The 17798-nt window shown below is 38.9% G+C and overlaps 1 protein-coding gene across 12 annotated transcripts in view; it reads left to right on the top strand.

Annotated features, from left to right (window-relative positions):
* The window catches only part of MTR (5-methyltetrahydrofolate-homocysteine methyltransferase), a 111862-nt gene that overhangs the window by 52922 nt on the left and 41142 nt on the right, over positions 1 to 17798 (top strand). For all 12 annotated transcript variants that reach the window (XM_066234651.1, XM_066234607.1, XM_066234642.1 and 9 more), the window contains 3 exons: positions 10649 to 10828; positions 12365 to 12481; positions 12780 to 12920. In XM_066234651.1, coding sequence (XP_066090748.1) covers positions 10649 to 10828; positions 12365 to 12481; positions 12780 to 12920 — 438 coding nt within the window. The remainder of the gene's footprint in view (positions 1 to 10648; positions 10829 to 12364; positions 12482 to 12779; positions 12921 to 17798) is intronic.

Below are 17798 nucleotides of genomic sequence, written 5' to 3'. Positions count from 1 at the left end.
GATTAGTGATGTTGAACATTTTTTTAAATGCCCACTGGCCATCTGTATGTCCTCTTTAGAGAAGTGTCTATTCAATTCTTTTGCTCAATTTTTGATTGGATTGTTTACTTTTCTGGTGTTGAGTTTTATACATTCTTTGTAGATTTTGGTAATTAACCCCTTATCTGATGTGTTGGCAAATATGTTCTCCTATTGTGTGGGTTGTCTTTATTTTGTTCATGTTGTCTTTTGCTGTGCAAAAAGTTTTTAGTTTGATATAGTCCCATTTGTTCATCCTGTCCTTTATTTCACTTGCCCATGGAGTTAAATCAGCAAATATATTGCTGCGAGAGATGTCGGAGAGCTTACTGCCTATGTTTTCTTCCAAGATGATCATGGTTTCATGACTTACATTTAAGTCTTTTGTCCATTTTAAGTTTATTTTTGTGAATGCTGTAAGTTGGTGGTCTAGTTTCATTATTTTGCATGTATTTGTCTAATTTTCCCAGCACCATTTGTTAAAGAGACTGTCCTTACTCTATTGTATGCTCTTACCTCCTTTGTCAAATATCAGTTGTACATAAAGGTGTAGATTTATTTCTAGGTTCTCTGTTCTGTTCCATTGATCTGTATACCTGTTCTTATGCCAGTACCAGGCTGTTTTGAGTACAGTGGCCTTATAATATAACTTGATATCCAGAAATGTGATACCTCCCACTTTATTCTTCTTTTTCAAGATTGCTGAGACTATTCGTGTTCTTTTTTGTTCCATATAAATTTTTGGAATATTGTTCCATATCTTTGAAGTATGCTATTGGTATTTTAATATGAATTGCATTGAACTTATAGATGCTTTGGGTAGTAAAGACATTTTAATCATGTTTATTCTTCCTATCCATGAACACAGTATATGCTTCCACTTGTTTGTATCTTCCTTAATTTCTCTTATCAATGTTTTATAATTTTCCGAGTACAGGTCTTTAACCTCCTTGGTTAAATTTACTACTAGGTACTTTATTTTTTTGGTTGCAATAGTGAAGGGGATTGTTTCCTTAATTTCTCTTTCTGACAGTTCATTGTTGGTGTGTAAAAATGCCACTGATTTCTGAATATTGATTTTATAACCTTCCACCTTGCTGAATTCATTTATCAGTTCCAGTAGTTTTTTGACTGAGACTTTAGGGTTTTCTATGTACATTAACAAGTCATTTGCAAATAATTAAAGTTTTACTTCTTCTTTCCCAATTTGGATGCCTTTTATTTCTTCTTCTTCTTCTTCTCTGAAGCTATAGCTAGGAATTCCAGAATTATTTTAAATAAGAGTGGTGAAAGGGGGCACCCCTGCCTTGTTCCTTAAGGGGATTGCTTTTAATTTTTGCCCATTGAGTATGATGTTGTCTGTAGGTCTGTCATAGATGGCCTTTATCATGTTGAGGTATGTTCCCTGTATTCCCACTTTGCTGAGAGTTTTGATCATGAATGGGTGCTGGATTTTATCAAATGCTTTTTCTGCATCTATTGATATTATCATGTGGTTTTTATCCTTCCTTTTGTTTATGTGATGAATCATGTTGATTCATTTGTGAATATTGTACCAGCCTTGCCTACCCAGAATAAATCCCACTTGATCATGATGTATGATTTTTTTTCATGTATTGCTGGATCTGGTTTGCTAATATTTTGTTGAGAATTTTAGCATCTAAGATCATCAGGGATATTGGCCTATAGTTTTCTTTCTTTGTGTTGTCTTTGCCTGGTTTTGGAATCAGAATTATGCTCGCCTCATAAAAGGAGCTTGGAAGTCTTCCTTCCTCTTGAATTTTTTGAAATAGCTTGAGAAAGATAGGAGTTAGTTCTTTGAATATTTGGTAAAATTCACTTCTGAAGCCATCAGGCCCAGGACTTTTGTTTGTTGGGAGTTTTTTTATAACTATTTCACTCTCTTTGGTGTAATCAGTCTGTTTAGGTTTTCTGATTCTTCTATATTGATTTCTTAATGATTATATTTTTTAAGGAATTTATCCATTTCATCGAGGTGGTCCCATTTTGGGGCATACAGTTAGTTCTTCATAGTATTTTCTTACAATCCCTTGAGTTTCTGCTGTGTCAGTTGTTACTTCTCCACTCTCATTTCTAATTTTACTTATTTGAGCCCTCTCTCTTTTTTTCGTGGTGAGTCTGCTTAAAGGTTCATCAATCTTGTTTACCTTTTAAGAATCAGCTCTTGGTTTCATTGATCTGTATTTTTTTTTTGCCTCTATGTCATTTATTTCCGCTCTGATCTTTATTATTTCCTTCATTCTACTTCTTCTGGGCTTTATTTGTTGTTCTTTTTCTAGTTCTTTTAGATGCAGGGTCAAGTTGTTTATTTGAGCTTTTTCTTGCTTCTTAAGGAATGCCTGTAGTGCTATGAACTTTCCTCTCAGGACTGCTTTTGCTGTGTCCCATAAATTTTGAGTTGTATGTTCATTTTTATTTGTTTCAAGGAATTTTTAAATTTCTTCCTTGATCTCATTGTTAACCCATTCATTATTTAATAGCATGCTATTTAGTCTCTGAGTGTTTGAGTGTTTTTTAGTTTTTCTATTATAGTTGATTTCTATTTTCATGCCGTTGTGGTCAGAGAAGGTGCTTGATAAGCTTTCAATCTTCTCAAATTTATTAAGACTTGTTTTGTGTCCTATCATGTGGTCTATCCTAGAGAATGTACTGTGAGCACTTGAAAAGAATGTATATTCTGCTGCTTTGGGGTGAAAGGTTCTAAAGATATCTTTTAAATCCAGTTAATCTAGTGTGTCATTTAAGGCCACTGTTTCTTCATTAATTTTCTATCTGGAGGATCTATCCATTGATGTTAGTGGGTATTAAAATCCCCTACTATTTCAGTATTGCTGTTGATCTTGCCCTTTTTGTCCATCAACATATGTTTTATATATTTAGGTGCTCCTATATTAGGCGCATAGATATTTATAATAGTTATATCTTCCTGTTGTAGTGCTCCTTTTATCATTATGTATTGACCTTTACTCTCAGTCTATGTGTATCTTTTGTTCTGAGGTGTATCTCTTGTAGACAGCATATGTACAGGTCCTGTTTTTTTTTTTTTTAATTTTTTTTAAATTTTATTTATTCATTTTAGAGAGGAGAGGGAAAAGGAGAGAGAGACAGAGAGGGAGAGAGAGAGGAGAGAGAGACAGAGAGAGAAGGTGGAGAGGAGCGGGAAGCATCAATTCCCATATGTGCCTTGACCAGGCAAGCCCAGGGTTTCGAACCGGCGACCTCAGCATTTCCAGGTCGATGCTTTATCCAATGCGCCACCACAGGTCAGGTGGGTCCTGTTTTCTTATCCATGCAGCTACCCTATGTCCTTTGATTGGAGCATTTAATCCATTTACATTTAAGGTTATTGTTGATATGTAGTTGCTTATTGCCATTTTATTCTTTAGATCTGTAATCCTTATTTTCTCGATTTTTTTTTTCCTTTGCTCTTTCTACAGCAAGCTCCTTAACATTTCCTGTGGTACTGGTTTGATTAGAATGAATTCCTTGATTTTTTTTTTTTTTTTGTCTGGGAAGCTTTTTATTTTTCCTTTAATTTTTAAACAATAATATTGCCAGATAAAGAAGTCTTGGTTGTAGGCTCTTGTTTTGCATTACTTTGAATGTTTCTTGCCATTCCTTTCTGGTCTCAAGTGTTTCTGTTGAAAAGTCGGATGTCATCCTTATGGGGACTCTTCTATAGGTAATTGACTTCTTTTCTCTTGCTACTTTTACTATTTTTTCTTTATCTCTTAACTTTGGTATTTTAATTATGATGTGTCTTGATGTAGGCCTCATTGGGGTTCTTTTTATCAGGACTCTCTGCTTCTTGAACTTGTGTGATTTTTTTCCTTCATCAATTTAGGAAAATTTTCAACTATGACTGTGATGGCGAACTTTTTTATAAAAACCGCCCACTTTTGCAGTGCTGGTCAACTGGGTCCCTCCCACTCACTAGTGGGCATTCCAGTTTTCATGGTGGGCCAATTGTGGCACCATTTGGTTGCTCTGTTACCCCCCCACCATGAAAACTGGAATGCTCACTAGTGGGTGGGAGGGACGCAATTGACCAGCACTGCAGAAGTGGGTGGTTTTTATAAAAAGGTTTGCCATCACGGAACTAGGATTTCTTCAAATAAGTTCTCTAACCCTTATTCTTTTCTCCTTCAGGAACCCCTATGATGTGGATGTTATTTCTCTTCATATTGTCACAGAGTTCTCTTATAGTTTCCTCAGACTTTTTGAGCCTCTTTTCTTTTTGCTGCTCTGTTTCTATGTTTTTATTTGTCTTGTCCTCTAATTCGCTGATTCAATCTTCTGCTTCATCCAGCCTGCTGTTTATTCCTTCTAGTGTAGTCTTCATTTCTGATATTGTAATTGCCATTTCTGATTGATTCTTTTATGATTTCAGTGTTCTTTTTGATGCTTGCACTTTTTTTATTTAGATGCTCACTAAGTCCATCCACTGTAGCTTTGAGATCCTTAAGCATCCTAACAATCATTATTTTAAACTCTGCATTCGGTAATTTGATTACGTCCATCTCATTCAGTTATTTTTTCTGGAGAATTTTCTTGTTGATTCATATGGTTTACATTCCTCTGTCTTCCCACTCTTTCTGTGTATGGTTTACAAGCTTGTTAGAGTTGTGGGTCTGAGGTTGGTTTATAGAATGCGGCTTCTCCTTCAGGACTTTATTCCTCAGCCTCTGCTTGTTGCTTGGATTTTAATTCTCCTTAACTACTGCTTAAAAGTCTTTAATTTCCCTGCTGTTTGTTTTCTGAGTCCAACAGGAAGCATCTGTGTTTGCTAATCCCAGCAGGGAGCTTATATGTTTGCAGGTCTCAGCAGGAGGCTTCTGTGTTTAGGATGGGGGAAGTGGGCGTATGTTTTTTGTTGGTTTTGTTTTTTGTGGGTTTTTTTGGTTTTTTTTTTTTGGTTGAAACTGTATCCAGGAATCCTGTGGGAGTGACCTCTGAGATTCTGAAGGTGTGGTCTGTCCGGTGCCTCTCCATGGGTAAGCGTGTTCTCAGTATAAAGGGGGAGGTGTAGCTCAGGTCTCCCTGGAAACCTGAGTCACTGCTCCTCTCCTTTACTTCCTTTTTTTTTGAACAACTTTTCGTGCTGATTGTAGCTGGAGAGCTTTTTGGAGGTGAGTCAGCTGGTTCCATGTTAGGCGTGTGCAGGGTGGAGGGAGCGACCCCTCCCCAAGCTATGGCTGCCTTGGCACTGGAGAATGACTCAGCTCAGGTTAGCTCAGGTTTTCTTCTTCCCATCACCATTTGTGTCTCCGCGTCTCAATCTCCCCACTCTCCTCATGGAAGACCAGTCCTCTCAACCTGCCATGCCCCTAGAGCCCCAGGCAAGTGGCTGTGAGCTATATTTTCTGCACTGGCCCTTTAAGGCTGCACTTTCTTTTGCCAGCTGCTTCCCACAGGCAGCACTTTCGCTCTTCTCCCCATTCAGTGCTGTCAGGCTGTCTCCTCCAGTCCCTGAGTTTCTAGGCTGGGGCTCCTGAGGACCCCCACCTCTCAGGGTTTCTCTCCTTACAATGGGAGCCCTTCTGGACCCTCAGCCTCAGCCTCCCCTCGCTTCTGGGAGCGGAGTAGCCCCCACCACGCCCCTGGACTCCCTACAAGGATCGGTATGTATTTTTCTGTGCTCCTTGATTTTTATGTCCTGTTCTTTTAGTCCAAAGATGGTTTTTCATGATGATTGTTCTTAAATGAATTTGTAATCCAGTTTGGTCATGGGAGGTGGCAGTCTGTGCGTCTGCCTACTACTCCACTGCCATCTTGGAATCTCTCCAAGCCAAACTGTTGACAATTGCTAGGAAGTAAACTCTCAGTGGATTGAAAAAATGCTTTGGAAAATGGCAGTTTGACCACTTATTTATACATCAGAATCCGAGGGGACATTGTAAAGGGATTACAATAAAATCCATTCATGATAGATTAGGGAGGCCTGAGAAAGCAAAGTGGGGGATTGGATAAAAAGTAATCTTTTTTAAATAGGCAGGTGTGAAATAGTTAACAGTTAACCATTAACATGATAATAATAATGAGAGGATTTGTGGTTTCTGCTCTGTTGGAGTGGCATCACTCTTACATTTCAAATATATGTTATCTGTATGCTATTATAGATGCAAAAGAGAACAGACAGGCTAGATTAAGGTAAGCATTGACCTTTGTTAGAGAAAAATACCTCCCTAAGACAAGACTACCCACCAAGAACTACTTTAATTTAAAAAGCTTTAATTTCATAGTAGTTGTGTATGTGCCTTGATGGGGCAAGCCCAAGGTTTTGAACTGGTCACCTCAGTTTTCCAGGTCAGCGCTTTATCCACTGCACCACCACAGGTCAGGCTGAAAGTTTTCATTTCAGACCATCCTGTGTGGTTACGTTAGATCTCTGAGTCTGCAAGGCCACCAGGCAGGCTTGACCTGAGCTTATCAGGTTCCGTATGTGGCTCCTTTTTCGTGTTGCTTCTTGTCAGGCAAATGAGTTGTAAAATCTGTAATTTCTGGTGTTGGGCATTCCTTTTGTTAAAGATGGCACTGTTCATCGCCTAGGTGATAATATTAATGCCCTTCTTACTTGGGATGAGCTTGGTTATGCTAATGTGTGCTGGCTGAAGGGGTTGCCCCGAGGAAAAGTTTTAAAAGGAGGAGCTAGGAGGCCATTTGAGAGAGACCACGTTGTTCCAGGGGAGAGTGGCCATGTTTTTGTAGAGAGGTGGAGCCCATGCTGTAGCAGGGCAGAGAGAGGCCACGTGGAGGAGAGGAGGCAGCCAAAATGGAGGCAGAGATGTGGGAGCCTTTAATTCTAGGAAAACTCGGTTGAGTCAGTGGCTTTGGGAGCCCTAAATGGAAAGGGAAGTGTTTCCCGCTGTGTGTATTGACTCACTAGGATTAGGAAAATGAACCACCAGCTTTTGGCTCAGTTGTTTCTTTACGATTGATCTGAATCAAACCTGAACCTGCATTGGCCAGGTGGCTTTGATGGAGGCTGTGACTTTACTGGCTTTACACTTCTTGTATGTGCCTTGATGGGCAAACTTGGGGTTTTGAACCCGTGGCCTCAGCATTCCAGGTTGATGTTTTATCCACTGTGTCACGTCAGGTCAGGCAGCATATGGTTTTATATATTGAGTTGTGTGCTTGAAACCTGTATGGTTTGGTGAACTATGTCATCTCAATAAATTAAAAATAATTTTTATTATTTTTTTTTTAAAAAGAAGTTATTCTCTTGTAAACTTAATCTTCATAGTAACCACCTTGGTGTTGTCCTATTTGCTGTGAGCCAAGGTCAGATGTCTAGGAGGTAGTTTGAAGACTGATGTGAGTGAAGTCCTAGGTTATTCCCTGCACTTCATCTTTATTCCCTGCACTGCTGGTGCCGCCTCTGGTCTGTGTGCAAGCTTTCTCCATTTCGATAGGAATGTGACCACAAATACAAAGGTAGGGAAAAATTTTTAACTTACCAGTTATGAAAGAAATGCAAGGTAGAGAAATATTAAAGTAATGTTTCATCGTTCCCTAAGTTGGTAATAGCAAGCTTGAAAATGATCAGGCCCTGTGGTGCTGCATTGGTCAACAGAAGCCTTGTTCATTGTAGGCTGGTATAAACTAGGGCAGTGCTTGTGAAAGACTGTCAGGAGATAAAAGTGTTGATATCCTTTAAGCTAATGATCTCATTTCTGGGAAATCATCCCCCAAAAAAGATTTAGCAGCAAAGGAATACTATATATGCAAAAATTTTTCACTAGCTTTATTGAAGCTATAACCACCTAAATGCCCAATGAAGAGAAATTGATTACTTAAATTACATTGTTCTGTTGTAATATTGTCCAGATTATTTAAGTAGTAAGATTATTATGAAGATTATGGAGCAGTTTGACAGTACTTACAAATATAAATTAAAAATATGAAACCAAAAATTATATAGACACTATATATGACTGTGTAAAAACTACATTTGATAAAGACTGGAGACAATGCTGTAAAGAAAATAATTGTTAGAGTAAGATGGAATTAAAGATGCCATTTTAGAAACTGTTTTTCCTAATTATAAATCATTTTCCTATCACTATAAACATATATGTTTGTTATAGACTTATGGTATTGAAAATTATAAGGACAAAAGCAAAAAAGTTATACTTGCAAAGTTCAGAAAGAAACAATATGGATATTTTGGTATAAAAGACCTGTCTTCTATAGATTGAACTCTCTTGGTGATTTGCTTTGCTTTGCTGATACCACTCATGATAAGGAGAAAGTGGCTCTTTGAAATGGAAACCACTAACAAAGTGGAACTCACTGCCTTTGTTTCAGTGACCTGGGGTCTTGGTTTATGTTTGTGATTCCTGTTCCAAACAAAGCTGCAAAGTCAAGGCCAGACATGACAGAGGGGCTGGCCTTGAAACTTTGTACTAAAAGGCAAATAGGAGTCATTTCTGTCTTTTGTTAATGTTATTTTAATCAACTGTTATTTTTAACTCTAAATAACAAAATACAGAATACCTTCCTTGTTCAAATTTCTGTGGGAAGAATAACTTTATTACTATTCTCTAGATTTAATTTTCCTTCACTAATTGAAATATATTTTTTCATATGACAGGTTTTGATAAGGTTCCTAGAAACATAATTATCACATAATAGCAGAAAGGACTATTATTTTTTTGTTTGCACATGTGTAAATTATATAAAAGATTAATCAATATCATTCTATAAAGCATTTATTATATTCAACAGATTTCCCTATGTTAAAATTATTTGAAAATAATTTTCTGGTTTATGGAGAAATAAGGATTCACTGGGATATTGATTAAACTTTAATTAATTACAACCTAGGTAATAATGAAGAATTGGTGTCTGAATACATATATATTCAGATTTGTCATTTGGAAATATGATGTGTCCTTTCAATTACTATTCAATCAAGTTTTATAGTTTTCCTTAAATAGGAAATCTCAAGATTGTTCCTAGGGATTTTGTATTGTTTTGTTGTGACTAGTACATGTTTTCTTTCACATACATTTTTCCTTCAGTAGTGAATTTTTAGATTTTTATTTCATAACCAATCTTTTCACTGAATTTTGATAAATTGATACTGTTTTTCAGTTGAATATATTGTGTTTTCTTCCATAGATTCTGGGAAACTGAAGGCAGTAGTTCTTAGTTTTCCTTTTATTTTTACCTTACTGAAGATAGCTGACCTGAGCCTAGGAGTTGATTCTCACATTTCCTCCTCTGAACCTCTCTGAACTTCATGAAAATCTGACGGAGAGTTCTACATTTCAGGGGCCTCCTTCCTAGCGGCTACAGGCAGGTCACTACTCCCTGGCTAAGGTGACATGATTGAGCGCTCCTATTCTTGGTGTTTCCTTATCAGATGGATTCTATTTTAAGTTTTTTGTGTGTAAGAAAAAGACATACCCAGATTTCCCTCAGAGGTGGCAGTTTATGGCAGGGAAATGAGGAACATGAGCTGCTCTAGGTCCCTGGACTCCAGGCCTGGGTGTTCAGCAGTAGTCTCAGCACAGCATGCAGCTGGCGCACCTTCCTATCTGTCTCCATTTTCTTCTTTTTCTGTCATTCATCCAGGGACACCAAAGGAGCAGTGCGGAGAGTGGAGTAAATGAGGGACACAAGATAGGAAATGAGGTGGGAGATCTCATAGGCCTCGATTCTGAGGAGGGTGGAAAGTGACGGGGGTTTGAGCCTTGCTGCAGTGAGCACTGTCCTTTCTACGGTCATCATTTTGAAGCTCCATACTAATGTAATTTATATTTATGACTTAAGGTACATGTTAAGCAGCTGCTATTCTGGTGGGTGGGGATGGAGGAGGAGATTACAAGTCATTGAAGCTGTATGGACTATTCCTGTAGGAGGACCCAGCAGGGCTTTGGCTGTTGCCTGGGTGGGGGGATTCAGCACTGCATGCAGGCCAGGAGAGGAGGGACACTTATTTTTAGTTTGTTCTTTAGTAGTGTTTGAATCTTTGCCATGTGTGTGTATTTTTTAGAAACCTATATATTAATATACCATATATGTGTGTGTAAGATAGGATTTTTACAGAAGCAGTGTAGCTGTTGTGCTGGTAGAAACACAAAGGGACTTTAAACCAGTTCCTTCTCTAAGATTTTTTTTTTTTTTTTTTTCAGAACAGAGAGAGAGTCAAGAGAGAGGGATAGATAGGGACAAACAGACAGGAACGGAGAGAGATGAGAAGCATCAATCATTAGTTTTTTGTTGCAAGACCTTAGTTGTTCATTGATTGCTTTCTCATATGTGCCTTGACCGCAGGGCTACAGCAGACCCAGTAACCCCTTTCTTGAGCCAGCGACCGTGGGTCCAAGCTGGTGAGCTTTGTTCAAATCAGATGAGCCTGCGCTCATGCTGGCAACCTCAGGGTCTCAAACCTGGGTCCTCCGCATCCCAGTTCGAAGCTCTATCCACTGCTCCACCACCTGGTCAGGTTGAGATAATTTGATAAATGTTTAGAGGTTGCTTGGCATTTGGATTTTAATGAAATTCAAGCATTGATACTGGAGTACCATTGTGCCTATGTTTTCCTAGATAACACTTTATTTTTCTATTTAAATTACAATCTTTTACTCCTTTTTTCCAGGCGACAGAAACAGACACCAAAATCAGAGTGTGCACTCGGGCCTACCATCTACTTGTAGAGAAACTGGGCTTTAATCCAAATGACATCATATTTGACCCTAATATCCTCACAATTGGCACTGGGATGGAAGAACACAACTTATATGCTGTTAATTTTATCAATGCAACCAAAGTCATTAAAGTGAGTATGAGTAGTTTCTTCTACCCAAGACGCCCAGATTTCCCATGGGGCTGCAGTGAATAGTTTGAATTATCATATATACATATTGTCTGGAAATGTTGACATTCTTGTTCTCAGGTAGTAAATTGGTTTTCTGAAATTTAGGGCCCTTTATTATTTTTCTTTTATTTGTTACTTTAAACTGTGAAATATAATACACACTATAGAATATATAAAAATATAGGTATTATAATTCATTATAAAGCACATAATAGCTCTCATTTAGGTCCTGAGTAGAACATAGCTAGTTCCCCGTCTCTCCCTTTCTGACTACATCCTCATCCTGGGTTTTTTTGCTTTTCTTTATATAACTTTTATCATTTTTATTTATACAGTCAATCTGAATTAACCATGGATTCTATAGTTGCCTGTTCACATACTCACTACATTTTATCTGTGACCCCAAAATCAATACTTGGGCCTTTGCAGTCCTTCCCCAACATACCCCTGTACAGGGTGGTCTGACCTACCTGTTCCAAGGTGAAGCCAGCCAGGACTTGCTCTGCTGCTTGTTTCAGTGTGGTCTGTAAACAAGGGTCCTCTTCATGGGTCTATTAGTGCCAGGCTCTTCAATTTTTAAACTTTTTCTTGGTGATTGATTTTTCTCTCTCTAAACTGCCCCCAAGTACAGAGGAGCTGCAGTGCTGTCCATGCTCCTAAGAGCAGGAAGGCTGGGAGATGCCTTGTGGAAAATACAGATGTGTTAGAGAAGCTTCATTTAGACACAGGGTGTATTGCACTTGGCTGTGAGCTCAAGGTTGCAAATCAGCAGTATATATTAAACAGATGTCTTTAAATGGAAAAACATAAAACGAGGTGATATGTTGATCAGTTGATGAAAATGTGACCAGAGGCTCAGAGAAACTGAGTCCTGTATTTCCTCAGGAGCAATGGTTTTTGGTGTTTCTGATTCAGTGTTTGTGGTGACTTGATAGAACATAATCACCACAAATGAGGATTGACTATAGCAGAGTTATGGTTTAGTTTTAACTGTTTCTGAGCTTAATGGAATGTAAGATTCTTATGCCTTTGTCCTTACCCACTTTCATTTTAAAGATTCATCTATATAGTTGTAGCTGTGCTTTGTTGATTTTTATTAATGTATAATATTCCATTGTGTAACTGTTCCATAGTTAACTGTTCTGCTGTTGGTAGACATTTGGTTTCTTCTAGTTTTTGACATTGTGGGGCAGTGCTTCTGTGGACATTCTTGTGTGTGTATCTAGGGCACACATGCATGCATGTCTCTGTAATATATGCCCAGACATGGAATGGTTAGGTCATAGCAGATAAGCGAAGCTGTCTCCCTAAATGTTTGAGCTAGCTTGTACTGCAACCAGCAGTGCCATATAGATGCTTGACATTGCTATAAGGTGTAATGAGAACCTTGAACTTGATGTGTTTACTTTTCACTCTTATATGTAAATCTTAAGGGCTGTGATTGCTGCTTTTGACAACATAGGGGAATCTTTTCACTTTTTTTTTTATTTTTACCAGGAAACATTACCCGGAGCCAAAATAAGTGGTGGTCTTTCCAACTTGTCCTTCTCCTTCCGAGGAATGGAAGCCATTCGAGAAGCAATGCATGGGGTTTTCCTTTATCATGCAATCAAGGTGTGGTAGAACACTTGCTTCCTTTGAAACCAGCTTTTACCTAGGGCAGAGGCTTCCAAGTTAGCAGAACAGCTCTGGCCTGCTGCCAGTTTCTGAGAATAAAATCTTACTGGAGGAAAGCCATAGACACACACTTTGGTGTGGTCCATGGTGTTTTTATGCTTACAGAAGCACAGCTGAGTCGTGGCACAGAGACTGTAGTCTAAAATATTTTGGTCTGACTTTTTATAGAAAAAGTTTGATGACCCCTGATTTAGAGTGTCACTGGCAATTCTCATTTTCTTTGTATTGGCTTTAGTTTGGCATGGACATGGCAATAGTGAATGCTGGAAACCTGCCCGTGTATGATGACATCCACAAGGAGCTTCTCCAACTCTGTGAAGATCTCATCTGGAATAAGGACCCCGAGGCCACCGAGAAGCTCTTACGTTACGCCCAGGTAGAGAGAAAGTATTCAGATGGGTGGCTTTCTCTCTTGGAATTTATTGCTCAGACGTAGTTATTAGACCTGCCTTGTAGAATAGAAGCAAGGATCTGATCACATCTTTGGATCACTGAAGATTTGTACAGGGAGCTCTAGAGGAGGTATTTTAGTGAAGATGGGAGGAGAAGTGGGCCGTGTTTAGGCTGCTCAGTCGTCTGAATTTGTTTCAGTATACATTAAAATGTAAAACTAATTTTTCTAAGACCAAGTAATACAAGTCTAAAATATTTACAAAATACAGATAAGCAAAAGAAGAAAATAAAAATCAGAATCCTACGACCCGAAGTCTGTCACTGTTGAGATTTTGTTAGAACTTTGTTGTCATGGTTCTTTGTTTTTATTCAAACTGCATATGAATTAATAGGTGTGTCCACACACATACACACTCAGCCATTTTTCACAAAAATAGAACTACATTCTAGATACTTGTTTGGTAATCTATTTAGTGGAATACTGGGAACATCTTCCTATTTTATTAGATATTTTTCTACCTCATAATTTATTTTATTATTAGTTTTTTTGGTTCAGTTCTTTTTTTTATTTTATTTTTTTAGATTTTATTTATTCATTTTTAGAGAGAGAGAGTAGAGAAAAAGAGAGAGAGAGAAGGGTGGAGCAGGAAGCATCAACTCCCATATGTTCCCTGACCAGGCAAGCCAGGGGTTTTGAACCAGTGACCTCAGCATTTCAGGTCGACACTTTATCCACTGTGCCACCACAGGTCAGGCCTGAGTTCAGTTCTTTAAATCGTTTTTTATTGTTCAATTACAGTTGACATACAATATTATATTAGTTTCAAGTGTACACCCCAGTGATTAGACATTATTAACTTGCTAAGTGATCATTCTGGTAAGTCTACTACCCATCTGACACCATACATCAGGGGTCTCAAACTCAACTCAGCATGTGGGCCGCAGAGCAAGATCACAGCTGTTCGACGGGCCGCACTAGGTCTACAAAAGCCAACTGTTACGCAACACTTTTCTCACTGCAGTTGAAAACAAAAAAAAAATCATTACAACAAGCACAATCATACATGCAGTTTACTCAGTGTCACAAAACGACCAGAAACTGTAGTTCGCATCACAACTGCTGTTAACTAAGCTAATATCTAGCTAGGATGCTAGAGAAATGAAAAATACAAGTAGGCCCCTAGGCTTACTTAATTTTATCCAAAATATTTTGAACTTTGTGGATTAGTCTGCGGGCCGCACAAAATTGTTCGGCCCGCGGGCCGTGAGTTTGAGACCCCTGCCATACATAGTTATAAGAATATTACTGACTATATTCCCTACACTGTAATTTACATCCCCATGACTGTTTTATAACTACCAATTTGTACTTCTTAACCCTTTCACCTTTTTCACCTAGTACCCCCAACCGCCTCCCATCTGGCAACCTTCAAAATGTTCTCTGTATCAGTAAATCTGTTTCTATTGTTTGTTCATTTATTTTGTTTTTAGATTCAATTCTTATAGACATCTATTTATTGCCATTTTATTATTCATGTTTCTTATCTTTTTTTCTTTTTCTACTTGAAAAAGACCCCTTGACATTTCATATATACTGGTTTGGTGATAATGAACTTCTTTAGCTTTGTCTGGGAGGCTTTTCATATATCCTTCGATTCTAAATGAGAGCTTTGCTGGGTAGAGTAATCTCGGCTGTAGGTTCTACTGCACAATTTAAATTGGCCCTTTTGGTTACGCGTTTACATGTGTGTACCTGTTTATATTAGGGTTTGTTCCATCTGTGTCAGAGTCTGCAGCGCTTGAGGTCTGTACACATTTGTTCTGTTGATCTGAGAATAATCATAGTTAATCCAAAAATCAGTTCCTTGTGTCCCACTTGGGTACATTAAATGTCTATCATGGGTTCTGCCTCCTGGAATTCAGTTTAATGAAAGATGAGATCTTTACCTCAAAAAAAACTTAATTTTTAAATTTACTTCAGAAAGTGATGGCAAAGGACGTTTTTCTCCTACAGGCTGGAAAAGCGGTAGAGTGCTCCACCTTTGTTAATGTTCTACATGTTAAAATTTGAATTTAGGCCCTGGCCGGTTGGCTCAGTGGTAGAGCATCGGCCTGGCGTGCAGGAGTCCCGAGTTCGATTCCCGGCCAGGACACACAGGAGAAGCGCCCATCTGCTTCTCCACCCCCCCTCCTTCCTCTCTGTCTCTCTCTTCCCCTCCCGCAGCTGAGGCTCCATTGGAGCAAAAAAGATGGCCCGGGCACTGGGGATGGCTCTTTGGCCTCTGCCCCAGGCGCTAGAGTGGCTCTGGTCGCTACAGAGTGACACCCTGGATGGGCAGAGCATCGCCCCCTGGTGGGTGTGCCGGGTGGATCCCAGTCCGGCGCATGCAGGAGTCTGTCTGACTGCCTCCCTGTTTCCAGCTTCTGAAAAGTAAAAAAAAAAATTTGAATTTAACTTTGGCAGTAGTGCTAACCTTTCCTGCTCCATTGGGGAGCATTCCCATGTTCCGGAAGAAAGGTAGGATGATTTAGGACAAACTGTCCTTAATTTACCAGCCTGATGGTGGCACACTAGGTTTTTGAAGTTGGTCCTGTTAGCCTTCTGCTCAGCAAAGCTGATTGGAGTTCAGACTGAATACATGACCCTCTGCTCAGCTCCTTAAAACTATTTCTCATTTCTCATGTGGACCCAGGACAGAATATCTCTGGTCTGGATTGTTGCAAATATAATTAAGTTCTGTCTCTGCTTATTACGTAGTCGCTTTGTTTCTTTTTTCATTTTTATGGTGTTTCTGCTCATGTAGACAAAGTGCTTAGCCTTTTAATATTCTTTGAACATTAGGACATTGGTGTGAATACTATTCAGTTTTTATCTTAGTTTTGGGTTTCTGTATATGGTGCTGAGCTGCCAAGAGATTTAGTCCCTGTGGCACAGCATAATCGAGGGAAATCCTTTTTCTTTTTAATTTCCAATGACTTGAGGGGTAGGGATTTGGGAAGGGAAGGGAGAGAGAGACAGAGACAGTGAGAGAGCAAGAAGCATCAACTCATTTTTCTATTTAGTTGTATACTCATTGGTGGCTTTTCATATATGCCCTGACTGGGATTGAACCTGTGACCTCAGCACGCCTGGATGACACTCTATCCACTGAGCAACCTGGCCAGGGCCTTGAGGGAAATCTTAATAGCAATTGCAAGACCTTAACAGATGCCGTATAAAAAATTGCTTCCCTCTTCATGTAATCACAAGGACTTATTATAAGCCATTGGACCCTCTCTGTCAAGTAGGCTATCTACATTCAAGGTGATTTCTGTTGCCATTAAGGGAATTAATAATAAAACAGGTATACTTCAACAACTCCCAGGATACACCAAGTGCAAATGAATCAGGAAAAGCAGGAATATTATGAGGAAAATAAGGGTTAGGGAATTTTTTTTCTTTATAAGAGAATTATTGTCTCTTTATTATTAAATGATGAAGGCTGCACCCAAGTTCCTGTCTGATACATTATTGAAAAGGTGGAAAGAGTTCTGTCTCTGATCTTCCAAAACTTTCTAATCCCACTTTTGGGGAATAAATGAGTATATTGAGAAATAATGCAGGGGCTGACCTGTGATGAGTAAATGTATTTGGTGTCTAAGGTGTTGTGGTAATATAGCATTCACATGGAGTTTCTTTATTAATTGGTACCCTAATAGAGGTCATGACTCCTTTGAGCAAAGACTGGAAAGATCTCTTGCTTTGAATGGGATGGTTCTTGAATGACCATGGGTTATGAGAATATTCTTGATACTTTCTGAAAAAAAGGTCTTCTATTTCTTGATATGACCTTGATCCTTCTGGTTGCCGCTGGATCTCTCATTCTTCTCTGGCTTCCTCAAGCAGTTCACTCCCCTTGATGCTGGTCTAGTTTGATACTAGAAACAAAACACTGGTCTGATATCATAGGGACCTGGAGAAGCAGAAGCTACTTGAGAGCAGTAGCTACAGATACACACAGTAGCCCAGGTGACCATGACAACTGATTGGTCGGTTTGCTTAGTAGCTTTCTGTTTGATGAACTTCCATGTGTCTACTGTCTGGTCTAACTCGGTGTGTGAAACTGCAGTGGCTTGTGTTCAGGTCCTGGAGAACGTCCTGTTGAGTGACTAGTCAGAAAGCCACGTTGTTCTCTGAAATAGCTGCTTTTGAATAGTACTATTTCACCTAAGTGTTGATTTTCTGAAGCATGTCCATCATATGGGTTCCTTGATGGTCATTCTCTGCAGCCTCAGCACTTTAGTTGAATCTTCACCAGCCTTCACCATGTCCTCATGTGCCACTGTTCATAATCACACATATTTTGACCCTCTACACCCCATACGTGCTGCATACTGTGTATTTTTCTGTGAACACACCAGGTCCTTTTCACAAGAGTGTTTGGAACATTCTGCCCTGTTTTTACATATCAAACTCCATCCCACAGACAGGAATTGCCTATTGCGTGGTTGATAGAACAGATGGTGTTTATATGTATCAAATGATGTGGATGTGAGCTTTAAAAGGGCTTCCTTTTTTTCTCCTTCCTTCCTTCCTTCCTTCCTTCCTCCCTCCCTCCCTCCCTTTCCTCCTTCCTTTCTTCCATGCCACATAGCTCTAGTTTTATGGAGATTTCCCTTCAATAAAGGTCAGAGTATATAACCTATGAATTTTGTAAATTTTTTTGATTTCTTTTTGGTTTTAAATTGAGATATAATTGGCATATAACATTATAGTAGTTTTAGGTATACAGTGACTTGATATTTGTATATATTGCAAAGTGATCACCTTAATGAGCCTAGTTAACAACTTTCACCACATCTACTTACAGATTTGTTGATC

This window comes from Saccopteryx bilineata, chromosome 1 (genome assembly GCF_036850765.1).
Source record: "Saccopteryx bilineata isolate mSacBil1 chromosome 1, mSacBil1_pri_phased_curated, whole genome shotgun sequence".
Lineage (NCBI taxonomy): Eukaryota > Metazoa > Chordata > Mammalia > Chiroptera > Emballonuridae > Saccopteryx > Saccopteryx bilineata.
Note: the sequence above shows the minus strand (reverse complement) of the source record. Positions and strands in the feature narration are given on the sequence as shown.